The following is a 15,254-nucleotide window of genomic DNA, read 5'->3' on the forward strand; positions in this document are numbered from 1 at the left end:
CAAATGAACCAACATGACCACCTACCCTACTAAAGATTTCAGATTACAGACAAAAACATGCAAATGAAGATCGGCCTTCAGAAAAAGAATTTGATTCCGAATGATCGAGTGAATGATGGTTGCATGCATGAATAAGATTGTTTGTGGTTTGGTTATAAATGATGGCGTGAAGACAAAAGGCTCGTATTTAAGCTTGTTTTTTGGGGCTTTTGCAGATAACACATGTAAATAAAACAGTAATTAAATTCACATTAAGTTCAAGGCACAGTTTTGCATGGCAAATCCTCTGGATCTTAAGAGAAGACATTACATAGCGATGGGTTAAGTAAAACCCAGTTAAACACTAGTAAGAACAAATATAACTTAATGTGCCAGTCTTAGTAAAAACGTGTCACTTATAATCCTGCTCTCTAATATGGCAGTTATTACTACACACTGCTGGAATTTTGGGAATTACAAAGAAAAAAAAACCTGATTGAAACGGCCATGTTCGAGAAAAACTTAAAAGTGCTGTGTCATCCTTTTAGGGCATTTAAAAAAAAAGAAGAAGAAAAAAAAAAAAGATGACTCACAGTTTCAGCGACGCCTTAAAACATTTGACCTTCATCTGACTAACACCACGGACACTTTGTTTTCGAGAAATCACATTCCAGTTCGAGCAGTCATCGCGATGTGTCAGCTTTAACGGTACATTAAGGTTTTATTTTATAAGTTACAAATGCTAACGTGGCAAGAAATACAGGTCACAGTTAATGCATTTAATGTAGCCCCAAGTTTCTCTTATGAGATATAAATCCTTAAATTTCACATAATTATATTTCTTGAAGTTGAAATTGGATGCATGTTTATAGCTATAAGGTACAGATGGCCCCAAAGATAACCAGCAAATAGCTGCTTGATACTTTCAGTCTGGGGAGTAATGCTTCAGAGGTTACCCAACACTCATAATGTACGCTATAATCACAACTCCTTAAAGTATGGTGTGTCTCTCTAAGCAGAAAGCACAAACCCCTGTTTGCTGACTTTCCTTCAAATAACTATGTAATTGTAACAGTTCTGGTGTTTCATATTTCACCTGGCAGCAAGGACGCACATGAAGTGCCAAGCAGGAAACAGAGAAAACCACTCACCTCCTCTAGTAAAGCTGTTTGAGAATGGGATGTCTAAATGGACAGGAGCCATCTTTGGCATCCTGGATATCCTCCTTTCACTGCCTGGAAAACATTCACACAGCACACAGGTGTCCATTACAAACACACGGAGTAAACAGCGAGACACGGGTGAAATCTAAGAAACTAAACCAAATTTGATTTTAGGATCACTCATTGTAGCAACTTTTGATCAGACTTAAATCCCAGTTTTCCCATTAAGAACCGTCAATGTGACCCGAGATATTTAAACACAAGAAAATTCAGTTAAATCGTAATCATGCACAAGATTCGTGCTTTTGTGTGTGTGTGTGTGTGTGTGTGTGTGTGTGTGTGTGTGTGTGTGTGTGTGTGTATAGAGTTTATTCAGGATACAGGCAGAAGGAGGTGAAGTCAGAGGAGATGGATTGGCTGGTCAGTGACCTCAGGCTGTCCTTTGATTCTTACACAACCTTTCATTGTACAAAATTTCCTTCTTAATTTCAATAAATATCACACACTGTAACTCTCCCATACAGTCACTCTCCCCCATTGCACTCATACACACACACAAAGATAAGTTGGTAAAAAAAATATCTGCTGACCAGAGCAAACACAGAAAGGAAGAGAATGACTACCTGAGAAAAAAACACGGAGCCGCAGAAAACTAAAATAACTTCGGGGAGTGCAAGTCTGCAGTTTTTCTGAAGACGTGAACTCTGCGTGGCCTCTTATCCCTTTTGAAACGAACTTGTTCCTTTCCCCCCACAGCACCCCCCCCCAGAAAAAGAATTGTAGTACAATTATGGTCAGTGTAACGGTGCTATAAAGCGGCATACTGTAAAGTTGTCTGATGTAAGGTAACAACCAATTTTTGCAAGCTGGATTTACTGGAGGTTTACACGACTTGATGGTGGAGGTCAGCCCCAGCCCGAGTAAAAGGTTGTGCTCTTTCTCATGCCCTACAGTTTGACCAACAGCCTTTAACGTTCACTGATAACACTGATGGCAGCCGTCCATTTATTGTACACGTCCTCATTTCAGGCACTCGGCACAGACCATGGGTGTGTCTTTGTGGGAAAATGAAACGAGACAGACGTCGTCAGTGTTTGACTTACGCCGAAGATTTAAAGCTCAGAAATCAAAAGAACAGAAGCATTTTGTCTCCATTAAGTCAAAGACTGAAACAGGAAAAGGAGTCAGATTCTCACATCACTGAGAATACTGAGAGAAGTTTGAAAAATCATCGCTGTTGCCAATCTTAAAATTGTGAAACCACAGGAATGTTCGGCACAAAAGTTGGAAGCGGTGAGTCCGTGGTGATGAAAGGAGCTACCTCAAAAAAATGTAAAGATAGTTCTCAGATAGAGTTCACAGATTATATCTATCACTAATTTCTTCCCATGGAAATGGTCAATATACTATTCTTTGGTTCTAAAACTGATGAAAATGTGGGCTGTTTCTAAAAAAAATACATTAAAAATAAAACATGCAAACCACGGCAGAACTCTTTCTGGGTCTACCATCAGCACAGTGGACAGAAAGTAGGAGATGCATTTTAACAGATGCCAACACGAATCATTATGAACCTTTATGGTGTTTGTGGGACATAAAATATACAGTGAACATTACAATCTTCTTGAAGTGTACCTGGCGAGAGGCCTATCAGGGAGCGGTTGGTCAGGGTGTTGTTTCCATTCATTTTAAAGTAGATCGGGATGGAGTCCAGAATAGCCTGCAGGTACTTCTCCTGTTCAAGACTACTGGATGAATCCGAGGATGAGGCAGGGGCTAAAAAGAGAAAAAAAGTGAATGACTTGTATAATAAAAGCTGTTTGAATAACAGACTTTGTGATAAGAGTTTTATATGGAAGATTTATATGAACATTAAAAGTTTTTTTTTTCCACTAGTTGCTTCATCAGAAAACCTGTAATCATTTACAAACAGAACATCTGTGCCTGTCAGCACGTAAGCACACCTGCTGAGGACGGGTTCTGCGACTTGAACAGCCCCACTACGCTCTTGCCATGAAAGCCTCCTGAGCGGAGTAGAACGGCTTTGGTTCGCGGGTGTTTCCAGCACACAACAGGCAGGCGGTTGTGTCTGAAGCAACGGGCTACTTTGTGTAAACCGCTGTCCTGTACAGCCTGAGGAACAATCAGCAGTCCCGGGTAGCTGTCACAGAGAGAGAAAGTGTGAACTTCTGTCTAACATCGGTGAGCTGCTGCAAAGCAACACACAAATATGACCGCAATTAAACAGCCTCCTGCAGAGTTTTGCGTTTTTGCATACAGGTAAGAACAATAATTCAGTCAAACACCCCCTCCACAGGCCTTTTGAGATACTCGGGCTTGCCTACTTATGAAATCGGTGACATCAGCACACGTAGGGTAAATAAGACAACCTCTAGGCGAGAGGCGGTGTACCTGCGGCACAGCGAGTAGAGTCTGTTTACGGCCGTGATCCTGAACTGCTCGCCGGACTTGGAGCGGGACGAGTTGGCGGTGATGGTGCCCATGCCCAGACGCTGGTAGTCACGGAAGCACGACTGCTCCACAAGCTGCTCCATGGTGGACTTCTCCGAAGCTCTCAAAGTGCTGCTGGGTGGCGGCTCACCATCGTCTGATACTACAACACAAACAGCATTTTCTTCAGTTTGTTTTTTCCCCCTTTCCCATTCTTCCACGTCCAAAAGTTACCACATTAAAATATGTCGCTTCTCACTTGAAATATCATCATCTTCATGCCAGGTCATTCTGCTGCCTCTGTCAGTCTTCTTCAGCGAGGGCTGGCTACCTCGGCCCATGGTGATCTTTCCAGCCCTCTTCGCTCCCTTGACAATCGTCTTTGACAGTGTTCTGCGAGGAGTACAGAGCAGAAATGATTTACTGTGGCATCAAAACCCACTCATAACAATATCTCAGATAACCATGTGTGAGAGTCATACTGGTGCATGATTCATGCACGGAAACAACGCTCGGTGATCTGGCACGCATTACAAACCTGAACCCAGTGTTTCTCTCTTTTTGCTTTGGAAGGATTAGTTGAGGTGCTGTTTGTCCTGCAGCAAATGCAAAGGAGCTGAAGATGGACTGTGGGTAGCGGATTCTCTGCAGGTGCTTCCTGAAGATCTCCACCATCTCTGAGCTCACCTCCTCATCAAAAGCCACTTTAATCAGCTGCAAAAGACAGTTGGTTAAACCGACTGCTTAATCACACAAGCAGTGATTCGAACGCAGCATTTCAAGTGCAAACTGCAAAGGTGAAAAATGAAGCAAAAACTGATGTCCGTTTTTTTTTTAAACCTGATGCGACCAGTAAGGGATAGGTCTGCTGAGAAACGGAGGGATGCTGCTTTATCATCTATGTTTACTCCAACAAGGACCTCAATTTACAAGAAGAACATCAGGTTGTATTAAAAAAGAGCTAAAACGAGCAACTGAGACCATAAACTCATGAGGAAAGAGTGACAATGAGACTAATCTGACCTAAGTTCAGTCAGTGCATTTAACCTCCAGACCATGTTTGTGCTGTTTGTGCCTTTGGGGCATTTTAAATACATAATCTTACACATAATACAGACTGCTGTGTGTTTACTTGAACTAAGAATCCACCCCAGAAGTTGTGCTTTAGTTTTGGTGAGTAAAATTTTATTACTGTATATTATTTAGCACCAATTAACTGTAATTGCACTTTGATAACCAAGCTACGGAGAATTATTTAACTTCTCATGGTCTCATACATATCTGGTTACTTCTGGCTCCAACACACAACAAAATGCCAAAAGACCAAAAATGCATGACCGCACAAACCAATCAATGGATGATGTCACAGTGTTTTTTATACGATGGGGCATCGTGACGCACTTCACCAAGTTGATTTAAGAGAGATTTAAGGGATTTGCTCTTGTGTACCAAACTGCCCACATATGGTCTCTGCACAGACACGTACACGCACAGAACAGCACAATAAAAACTATAGAGATGGCCACACAGCTCAAGTGACCCGCACTCACTTCCATCATCCCTGGCAGTAAAAAGACAGGAATGAGCCATAAAATGTTTTACAACAGTACATCCAAAGAGTAAAACCACATGCTTGGCTGAAAATTATAATGATGTGCCACACCGAATGTTTGAATGTTATAGTGTTATTAGTTGTCCACTCTTTTAGTTTGTGATTTGCTTTTTTTTTTAGACTCTTTTGCAGCTCATTGAGTAAAGAATGACATCCAGTTCATAAAATAATGTGAAATAACATTTGAGTACACATATTTAGCTTCAGGCTTCATCCTCTCCCACCAAGCAATCGAACATCGTGTATTCATGCTAATTTGAGAGAAGCGTGCTTTAGTGTCTACCTGAAACGTTGCAGAGCGGAGCTGCAGGCCTTCCTGCATGTTCTGCAGCTGGTTCTGGATGCTGATCTTCTTCTCTTTGGTCAGAGTGGACACTGGGAAAGCTCTGATCACTGCCTGCTCCCCCACTGCATACAAACACACCAGCATCCCATTATTATACATACAACCCCAATACTGGATACCCATGATGTTCAGTCCCTCAGGTGCATCAATGCCGATGGCAGCTTGCACATCTGGAAAGGTGCCATCCATGCTGAAAGGTATATACAGGTTTTAGAGCAACATATGCTCGGATCCAGATTACATATTTTTCAGGGCACACTAAACTGCTTCTATTACAAAAACATGGCTTCATGGTAAAAGACGTGTGTGCTGAACCGACTTGCCTGCAGTCCAGACGTTTCACCAAGTGAAAACATTTGGTGCATCATCAAATGAAAGAAGACAAAGAAGACCCAGGACTGCTGAGCAGCTAGAATGTTCTATCAGACAACAATGGGACAACATTCCTCTTCCAAGAGTTCAGGAGCTGCTCCCCTCAGTTCCCAGACATTTATGGATTCAATTAGATTCAGTTCAGTTTTATTTATATACCGATGAATCACCACAACAGTTGCCTCAATGCTCTGTTGTTGAAAGAAGAGTGGATGCTGCTACACAGTGATTTTTTTAAATACTTTGCTGTCATCAAAAGCAAATTTTCCTTAAAAATGTTTTTTATGTCTTTTAAACATTTGATGTTTTTTATGTTCTGTTGTGATTAAAATACAAGTTTTAGAAATTTGTAAATCACTGCATTCTGCTTACATTTTAAACAGCATCTCAACTCATCAGGATTTGGGTCAGTATCCGATGCCCCTTACTGACAAAACAGACTTTTGCTTTTTTAGTTTAACACTGAAAATCAGCCAATAAAAACAAACATATGAGTATTTTTCCATTTTACTGAGACTGTTTTTGTGGTTCAGTACTCACCCAGTGGATCGTGTGGGATCCCTTTGAAGATGATGCGGTACGTGGTGAGAAACAGAGCTCCCTCTGCTGGCAAGATGTGCGGGCCCCCAAGGAGGCCCCCAGTAGCCTCCTCCCTGCCATTGGGGTCCAGAAGAACCCGCAGCCCCTCCGACACAAACTCTTCTCCAGGAAGCAGCGCTGGACGCAGAATCTTAGGCTGAGAGGTAAAAGCATAATAACCCATCACATGCAGTGCCAGACGCACACACACTGTACCTGTCTACAAACACATGCGAGCTCCAATTTAGACATTTTTCATTGACAATAAGGTGCTCAAAATTAAGCACATGTGCGTCACTGAATCAGATTTAAAAGCCTCGGGAAATCAATTTGTCTTCATAATGTCAAATCACAGCACCGCATGAATTTCTTGGACAAACTGAAGCTACGCACAAACGTCATCATTGAATTAAAAAAAAACAAAACACCCCACACATCTTGCAAACACACTAGTCATCAAACGGCGTTCAGAAATTAAACATCCAACAAAAACAAATTCCTACTCTCCGCAGAGGCCAATTTACCATTTCTACTCTCCTGAAAAACTCATGATCTGCTTTTTAAGTGAAAATGTTTCTGTTTTTTGCAGCTCATTGAACTGAGTAAGCACTGGTTTTCACTTTATGTCCTCAACATGTCAACATCTGGAAACTGACTGATGTTCTATAGGTGAAAAAAAGTGCATCACAACAGACCTTTGTAATCACATAATTCAAAAAGCAGCTGATACACAGTACATTCTGTTCCCTCCTTTAATCATTTTGAAATAAAAAAACGACACCAACAAAAAAGGTGCAGTAATGGCAGTCGAATTAAATTCATAGGTCTTTATATTGGAACACATACTTGTATAAGCGGCGTCTTTTAACAGTAAATACCTTTCATATTTGTGTGAATGCTGATTCAGCTGCAATGGCTGAAATTAGTTTCGGTTTAAACTCGCTTTCCAAGAACATTTTAATGACGCGCTGATCACCACATAGAGACGCGTGTGACTGACTCATGTCTTTGTTTAGCAATTTGTTTGATAATTAACTGGCTGCCAAGTATCTACTAAAGCAGTATCTACTATAAGTCAGCAGTCAGGTCTGCACCCTGCGCTGCTTCGGCTCCTTCTGGCCTCCACAGTCAGCAGAAACACTCAGTTGTTCCATTGTCACAAATGTGCACGAGGAGGGACGTTAGATCATTCACAACATTTCCCATTAAGGCCACAGCTGACCTGTGGGAGCGAAGCTCCGGCCAGGAGATAATAATAGCTTCTTGTCCTCGAATGAACAGCGAGACCAAGAAGAAAGTCCCTCTGCACCTCATTACTGCTGCGATCTCGGCTGCTTATTGTTGCTGCACCTTAAAAGCATGCGCTGCTTTCCTTCTTTAGGGTTATGGCTGCCATTACTACTACTATTCAGACTCGTCACAAAGCCAGAGTCGGTGTTGTTTACACACTTTCAGCGTTTTTTGGCATGATGCTTGCAGCTAGCAGTCCAAGATGGAAGCCCTATCCAACACATAAACATGTGAGTAGCTAACCAAAAGCTGCAGCAGACAGACAGCTCACCGCTGTGTCCAGGTTGCTCCCTAAACAGCACTGGCATAATGTTTTAATGCGTGTATAATTGTGTGATTTATCTGGCAGGCGTGTGGTAGAACGAGGTCCAAAAGACCAAGTGGTAAAATATGAAAGTGTGATGATATCTGGAAAACGCTGGATGACATTAGCTGGATGCAGAGTTGCAGCAAACCAGACCAAACTGAGCACGTGGACTAAACTAAGAGACATGAGTAAAAGTCTTCATTAAGTCAACAGTGCAGAAGAATACAGTGTTTAAAATGAGTCTGTGGTTGTCTGTGTTAGCTCTGCACAGATTGAAGACCTTTCATCCTGTTTGAGCTATAGCTTGCTCCTCTCTGTAACCCTGATTTAGATAAGCGGAGGAGGACAATGGACTGGATGGATGGAAGCATTATGTCAAGTAATCCAGATTTCTTTTTCTCAGTTATCAATAAACTTTCTTCTATGCTTTTAAGCACTTTCTAGCTAACATTCACACACATTCATACTCTGATGGATGCATCGGAAAGCAACTTGGGGTTAGTATCTTGCCCAAAGATATTTGGCATGCAGAGCGGGGGAGCCAGGGATCAAACCACCAACCTTCCGATCAGTAGATGACCTCCTCTACCTCCTGAGCTACAGCCATAGTGATGTCAGCTATTAACCATGGCGGGGCGGAGCTCACTAAGAAAGCAGACACGCCATCAGGAAAGTGTTTACTGAGGTCTTAAACAAGTAGCAGTCTATAGACTTTTGTACAATTAGATTTAATTTTGCAATCAAAGGATTCGCCCCCTGCTGGCCAGTGGTGAAAATGCAGGATTTAAGGAAGGCTATACCCATCTTTTAAATACAGTCTATGACATAGAACCAGATGCCTCAGATGTGATCTGTTTTTTCATATTTGCCTGTTCAACGAGTTCTTTTGGCATATAACTTTCAGCTTGCACCTGTTGTTAGACGATAAGTATGTGATGAAAACTTAAATTAACAAACTATGAAAGCGAATTTTTAAGTGTGTTACCACTGGACTCCTCATCCATTTGTAGTAACTTGCAATAATATGGGTCAAGTTCTCTATAGCTCATTATATTAGAATGAAATGGATCTAAAAACAGGTCTGTCCCAATTGATCCAAGGTTTGGGTATCAGACAGATGACTCTAGGCTTTCTCCTGGAAACTACTTGATCAGTTTTTTCCCCCTAACTGTACTGTCATTAACTTTGAACGTGCTAAGTAAGGCCTGTACAGCGTGAGATGTAGCTCTTGGGTCTTTTGCACTTTCTCTGAGCATTGCTTTGTCTGAATCAATTGCTGATGATCAATTCATCAAGTGCATTCGATTAGCATCACCTGGCTGCTGTTTACCCTCCTAATTCCTATGGAGGCAGTAAGAGTGTGTTTAGTTTTAATCATTTGAAGACTTTTTCATGTGAATGTAGCTGCATAAATACTGTATATACAGCTGCTGGGTCTATGTAGCATATAGTCCCCGCAGCTCAGTGAAAAACAGCACTCACCTTCTGAATGGGAGGTAACCTCCTGCTCTCGCGGTGAACCGCCTCCAGCGCCTCAATCTGCATAGCTACAATGCCTGTAGGTCAGAAGCTGGGGTCAGTTACCATGTGTACACACACACACACACACACATGCACATGTATGTGTGTGCTTTCTACCAGGATGTGTATTTACAGGTTTTAAAGCCACTTGACATGCCAGGAGTTTAATGAGCTCACAGGCCTCTGTTGCTGTTGGCCTGAGTTGAGAAAACACAAATCCGAGGTTTTACTCTGAATACAGCTGAGGGAATCAGGGTGGTGACAGAGAGCGAATAAATACAGTTAGTGCTGTACCTGGGATCATGCTGTGCAGGCTCTTAATGTGCTCCTGTGTCACGCCGCTCTCTGTGCACACCTTATCGATGAAGCGGGCCACAAACCGAACCACAGAGTTGGCGACGTCGCTGTTTTCCGAGTCCTCAAACCCACTCTCAGTATCAAAGCTCTCTGCCACACTGCCAGCAATGCTGTAAACACACACGATGACACAACGAAAATGAGAAAGGTCAAGCCACCATGCCCAGGAGGAGATCTGATCCTAGATGTGAGAGTTGTGTGCTGACAGACATGGATTTAAACATGCACTGTGCTAAAGAGCAGTGAAGGTGAGAGTGATTTGCAGCCTGGCATGAGCTGAGTGCTGATGCCTGGATCACTGGCTCAGACTCTATTATCCAAGGAGAATGTTTCACATGAGAAACTGATGCAACCTTCCTTTTGGATGCACAAATACTAAGTGATGAAATCCAAATGTCCTCTGTGGGAAGCAAACAAGTCTGGGGTGAAAGCAAAAGAAATTGAAAGAACTTTTCCACATAAATACATTCTTGGCTGCAGCTTTTCTCTCATCTTATTATAAATAGAAACAAAACACGTTATAAAATAGCAACATTGTGTTCTTGTGCAATTAGGAACAAAATGTAAAAAACTACAAAAAGCTACATCTTCCTGACCTTCTACATGAATACCCTTCGATTTTCAGGGGAAGATGTTCAAAGAGGGGATCTTCCCCTGTTTAATTGACTCCACAGTTGGTACAGAACCTAGGAAATCATTCCCACTCTTATTTTGTTTGGTTTGGGTGAGTACAGCGTAGCTCCATTATAAGACAACCTGATGGTTTTAAAGTTTCCAGCAGAAGTAAATGAGCCGCACACTTGTTTCGTGCAGTAGCGATGTGAGCCCACAGGATGGATGTGGTCCGGAAACAGAAGGGGAGCTGCGATCCATTTGGCTAAATAGGAAGGTATCATGTAGACCGCGAGCTCCGCCACATCCACCCACATGCTTATCATCACCTTATTAAGAGAAGCACACATACTCCCAAATCATGAAACCCGACCTGGAAGTTTCCTTCCAGATAAGACTAATCGCTCTACCTTGCAAATACAGAACAAGCCAAAACGTTTAAGATGTTAAACCGCTCTCCTGACCTGTTTGTCACAATGCTGTTACTGCCGCTCTCCCAGTCAGTTGCAGGGGTGTTGCGCAGCAGCTTGTTCTTGCTGCTGTCCAAAGGCACCAGCAGGTAAACCATGAGGCTCGCGTAGTGGATGGCCTGGCTGAACACGGTGCTCTCCTCGTTCTTCACGAGCTCCTGCTGCTTGTCTTTGCTCAGACTGGGCCATAAACGCAGCTGCTCTGCTGCTAGGTCCATGGCTGTCTGCTCTTCATCTCGGTCCGCTGCAGGCACGGCACCGGCATCCTAAAGGAGGCAGAAGTAGACATAAACATCTTAACAGCCTGTTCAAAAACTTGTTTTGATATTCACACTGTCTTTGAATGTAACTTTGCTAAGGAAGCCAAATATCATGGTTTGTTGAGCTACTTAAAACCAAGATTGCAATTTATATTCTGATATTTGCTTGAAAAAACTAGATATTAGTAATAAATTATAATAAAATTATTATTTTCTCACTCTGATTTTTATTTTAACAGACTTAAAATTATTACAAAATGTGCCTCAGTCCCTCCTATCCCTGTTTTACCTTTAATGTGGCGGTGATGCCCCCCTTTCCCTCCGGGGCGTTAAGATAAAGGGCTCGGATCTGGCTCTGCACTTCGCTGTAGAAAGTGGCTTCCCAGAACTGCTGGTTGGTCCAGATGGGATGGTCCTGTATGCAGGTGTAGGCAAACTGGTTCACCCCCGGAGCCAACTTCTACAAGACAAAACGCAGATCACACAGTGAGGACAATGTGGCCAAAAAAAAGAGAAAAGAAGAAGGATTACACAGCAGGCTGTTTGTGGTTAGTTGTCTACGTGGGGCTGATTTTTCACTGGATTTGTGACCGATACTGCACGTTTCAGTAGACACGCAATCTTGTGTAGAAAGAGAAAAGAGCCCTCGTGAATTTAAATCTTGGGGGTTATTAAATGACTGACTGATGGAGTAAAAACATAAAAAAACAACCTAAAACAAACAAAAAAAGGATAGAAAAAAAAAGTTTATGTCAGCTCCGACAGTAAAAGACACTCACCAGATGTTTGACTGTCGGGCTTAAAAACAACGAATGACAGTCTCATTGTTTACAATTAAATTTATGTTAGAACAGCAACTTCATTTCCTGTTTTCATAAAATCTAATTTATGTATCAACTAAAAACCTGACAAAGTCAATCAAATCATTTTTCACCCCCAGTGAGGACAAACACACTGGAGCATGTGGCTCCACAGCCAAACAAAGGAACACAACTTCATTTTAAATTCTGATGGAAATCAAAGCGGGGACGCAAATTATCTGCAGTACTCGGCAAAAGTCTTGAATCAACCCTAACGGAGGCAGACTTTCTTGGACTTTGTAAAGTGCGTAAAGTGCTCTTGAGCAATAGTTCTCCAGCTTTCTGAATAGCTATCAAAGCTTTTCTTTGGACCCTGGATGCTTTTTCAATATTTTTCGGTCTAGTGTTTGTACCTGACCACTTTCAGAGAAATGCTTTGTGTTTGTTTGGCTACTTAACGCTGACCTATGAATCACTCAGATATGACAAGGCGCCTAACTCAAGGGACGGAACCAGTCATGTGTCTACACACAGCAAAAAAACAATTTTAAGTTGTAACTAGTAGACTGTTACATGAACTCATAATTTGTTCCTTTTTTGTTTAGGTGAACCTACAAAAAATGCCAATGATAACCATACAAAAAATGAGGCGATTCCTCAGAGCTGTTAGACAAAATCTTGGCATATTCTCAGCATGACTGTGTAAGCGTGTCCTTAAAACTTTTAGGAATCTGAAAAAGGGGAGGACAAAAGCAAAAACATACAGCCACCTGTAAAACACAGTGGAGGATCTGTCATGGTTTGAGCTGCACTTCCACCAGTGGTGCTGGGAATCTTGTTAAAATCAATGGAATTTTGAACAGTGTGTCTGACTGAAGAATTGAAGAACACCTTCAATTTTCAATCTAACAATGATTCCAAACACACAGACAACGGGGTAAAAGCAAACCTCGATAGAAAAAACACAAGTGAACACCATCAGTCATGGTGTGGCCTCCCCAGAATGGAGATCTCAACATTATTGAAGCAGTGTGGGGTTATTTAGAGAGAGAATGGAATAATAAAAAGGCAGCAAACATCCAAAGAAGAGCTTTAAATGTCTTTCAATAAATCTGGAGATGTATTCCTGAAGGCTACTACTAAAGAAATTACAAAAAAGTGTACGTAAGAGTTCAGGCTGTGTTCAAGAATAAACATTTTTTTTTAAAAAAGTAGTAAAAGTTTAAACAGGTTTCAATAAATCATTCCCATTTTGTGTGGTTCAAGACTTTTTACTGCATAAACACATTTTTCAAGCCATGAAAAAACACATTGGACTCAGCCTAAAAGTCTCTCTTTTTATTCTCCTGAAGATGAATACAAACACTCCCCCAGCCTGAGCTAAAATATCCTGCATGCATTATTGGAGCTATAACTTCTTAAACAGATAACAACTCCTACTGATGAAGCAGCACACGACAACAACAGCGCTGTTGTTTTTCACTAGTGTAGGCCAAGCAGTGAATCACCTGTTGCTTACCAAAACAGATTCTGAACATACTGTACCGTCCTCAGCACAACACATGAATGTTGCTGCATACTGTACTCTAACAACATGACACTGAAAGTGGTGAGGAAACAAAAAAAATAAATAAATCACGCCACGAACAACACGATCCAAATGGAAGCACGGCATGCCATTAAATTATCATCTACAAACCAAACGCCCACAACCGTCCACCTCCCTGCGAAGTCTGACTACCATATGTAAGGCTGAAGGCTTTTATTAGATTAGCTTCTGAACTCTCCCCTCTGAGCCGGACACAACACGGTGGTTTCTATTATCACTTTATAGTTTGCCTTTGAAGGATGAGAACTTTGGAGGTGGGGGTTACTGTAATTATAACAGATAGAAACCAAAACAGTTTAATTCCCAGTGAGATGGGCCAGAAGCCAGGAGACAGGAGAGCTGGGAGCCAATGCCCGCAGCAGCAAGCACATAGCACTGATAACACAAGTCCTTCTGGAGCTGTGTCTTGTTAGCGGTTTATGGGTGTTAACAGGTCAGCGGTTTTTCTTCACAATTCAGACAAATGTAGTTTTCCGCCTTAGTAACACACGTAATTGAAGAAGAGCTGGCAGGTATGTCTTACTGTTTAAAAAAATGTGTAGGTTACACCTCTTGAAAGACAGACTCTGACATGTTGACACACAACTGAAGCCGAGCCCTCCTCCGCTCGTCTCCTAATATTAGATTACCCAAATGAAACCGCATTTTCGGGAAACATGACTCTGCTGAGCGCAGCAGATTTTCATGAGTTTTCAAGGTGTTTAAAATAAGTAGCAATAACATCCTGCTGGCTGATGACACAGGCCAAGACAGATTCAAATGATCACAATTTAGAAAAAGAAGGTGAAATAACAGTGTAGGTTACTAAAGGTCAGCTGTTTTTGTTTTAGCTTTTTACCCTTTATTTAATGTTTTAGGTGCATCATTTTACATTGACTCAAACCATGAATACTGCAGTTATATAGTGAACACCCTAGCTCTGCAGTGGTAGTGCAGATCCTGCACTGGTTGGGGCCTTTCTTTGTGTCTCCACAGGTACCTTCAGCCCCACAGATTAAAGAGGCAGGATATACCATGCAATCAAGAACTGATATGATATCAAGATATACACTCACTGACCACGACATTCCACCTGTTCAACTGTTGTTAACTCAAATATCTAAATAAGTCAATCACATGGCATAAAACCCAATACACTGAGGCCTGTATCGACGGTCAAGACGACATGCTGAGGTTCACATGGAGGATCAGAAATGTGCACAAAGGTGAATTAAATGACTTTGCTGAACTGCTGATGAACTGAGAATTTCCCACACAACTATCACTAGTGTTTACTGAGGATGGTCTGGCTGTAAATCTCTGGAGTCAGTCTGCCAGCTTGAGGTCAGACTGCCTCGAGCTGACAGAAACACAAGACTAACTTCAAGTAATTCACCTGTTAAAACCAAGGTAAAAGCATCTCTGAATGAACAACACATCAAAATCTTGAAGCAGATGGGCAACAGAAGCCACACCAAGCGCACCATCACCTAAGAACGGGAAACTGAGGCTAACAAAACAGAAGATTGATGTCTGATGAGAATCAA

At 41.8% G+C, this 15,254-nt stretch overlaps 1 protein-coding gene across 3 annotated transcripts in view; it reads right to left on the reverse strand.

Annotated features, from left to right (window-relative positions):
• sbf2 (SET binding factor 2) overlaps positions 1-15,254 on the reverse strand; it is a 120,625-nt gene that overhangs the window by 19,294 nt on the left and 86,077 nt on the right. For all 3 annotated transcript variants that reach the window (XM_005467002.3, XM_003442377.5, XM_005467001.4), the window contains exons 18-29: positions 11,609-11,779; positions 11,054-11,325; positions 9,915-10,087; positions 9,582-9,655; positions 6,464-6,659; positions 5,489-5,613; positions 4,132-4,307; positions 3,853-3,986; positions 3,555-3,756; positions 3,107-3,303; positions 2,778-2,918; positions 1,131-1,214 (exon numbers count right to left, since the gene is read on the reverse strand). In XM_005467002.3, coding sequence (XP_005467059.1) covers positions 1,131-1,214; positions 2,778-2,918; positions 3,107-3,303; positions 3,555-3,756; positions 3,853-3,986; positions 4,132-4,307; positions 5,489-5,613; positions 6,464-6,659; positions 9,582-9,655; positions 9,915-10,087; positions 11,054-11,325; positions 11,609-11,779 — 1,945 coding nt within the window. The remainder of the gene's footprint in view (positions 1-1,130; positions 1,215-2,777; positions 2,919-3,106; positions 3,304-3,554; positions 3,757-3,852; positions 3,987-4,131; positions 4,308-5,488; positions 5,614-6,463; positions 6,660-9,581; positions 9,656-9,914; positions 10,088-11,053; positions 11,326-11,608; positions 11,780-15,254) is intronic.

This window comes from Oreochromis niloticus, linkage group LG1 (genome assembly GCF_001858045.2).
Source record: "Oreochromis niloticus isolate F11D_XX linkage group LG1, O_niloticus_UMD_NMBU, whole genome shotgun sequence".
Taxonomy (NCBI): Eukaryota; Metazoa; Chordata; class Actinopteri; order Cichliformes; family Cichlidae; genus Oreochromis; species Oreochromis niloticus.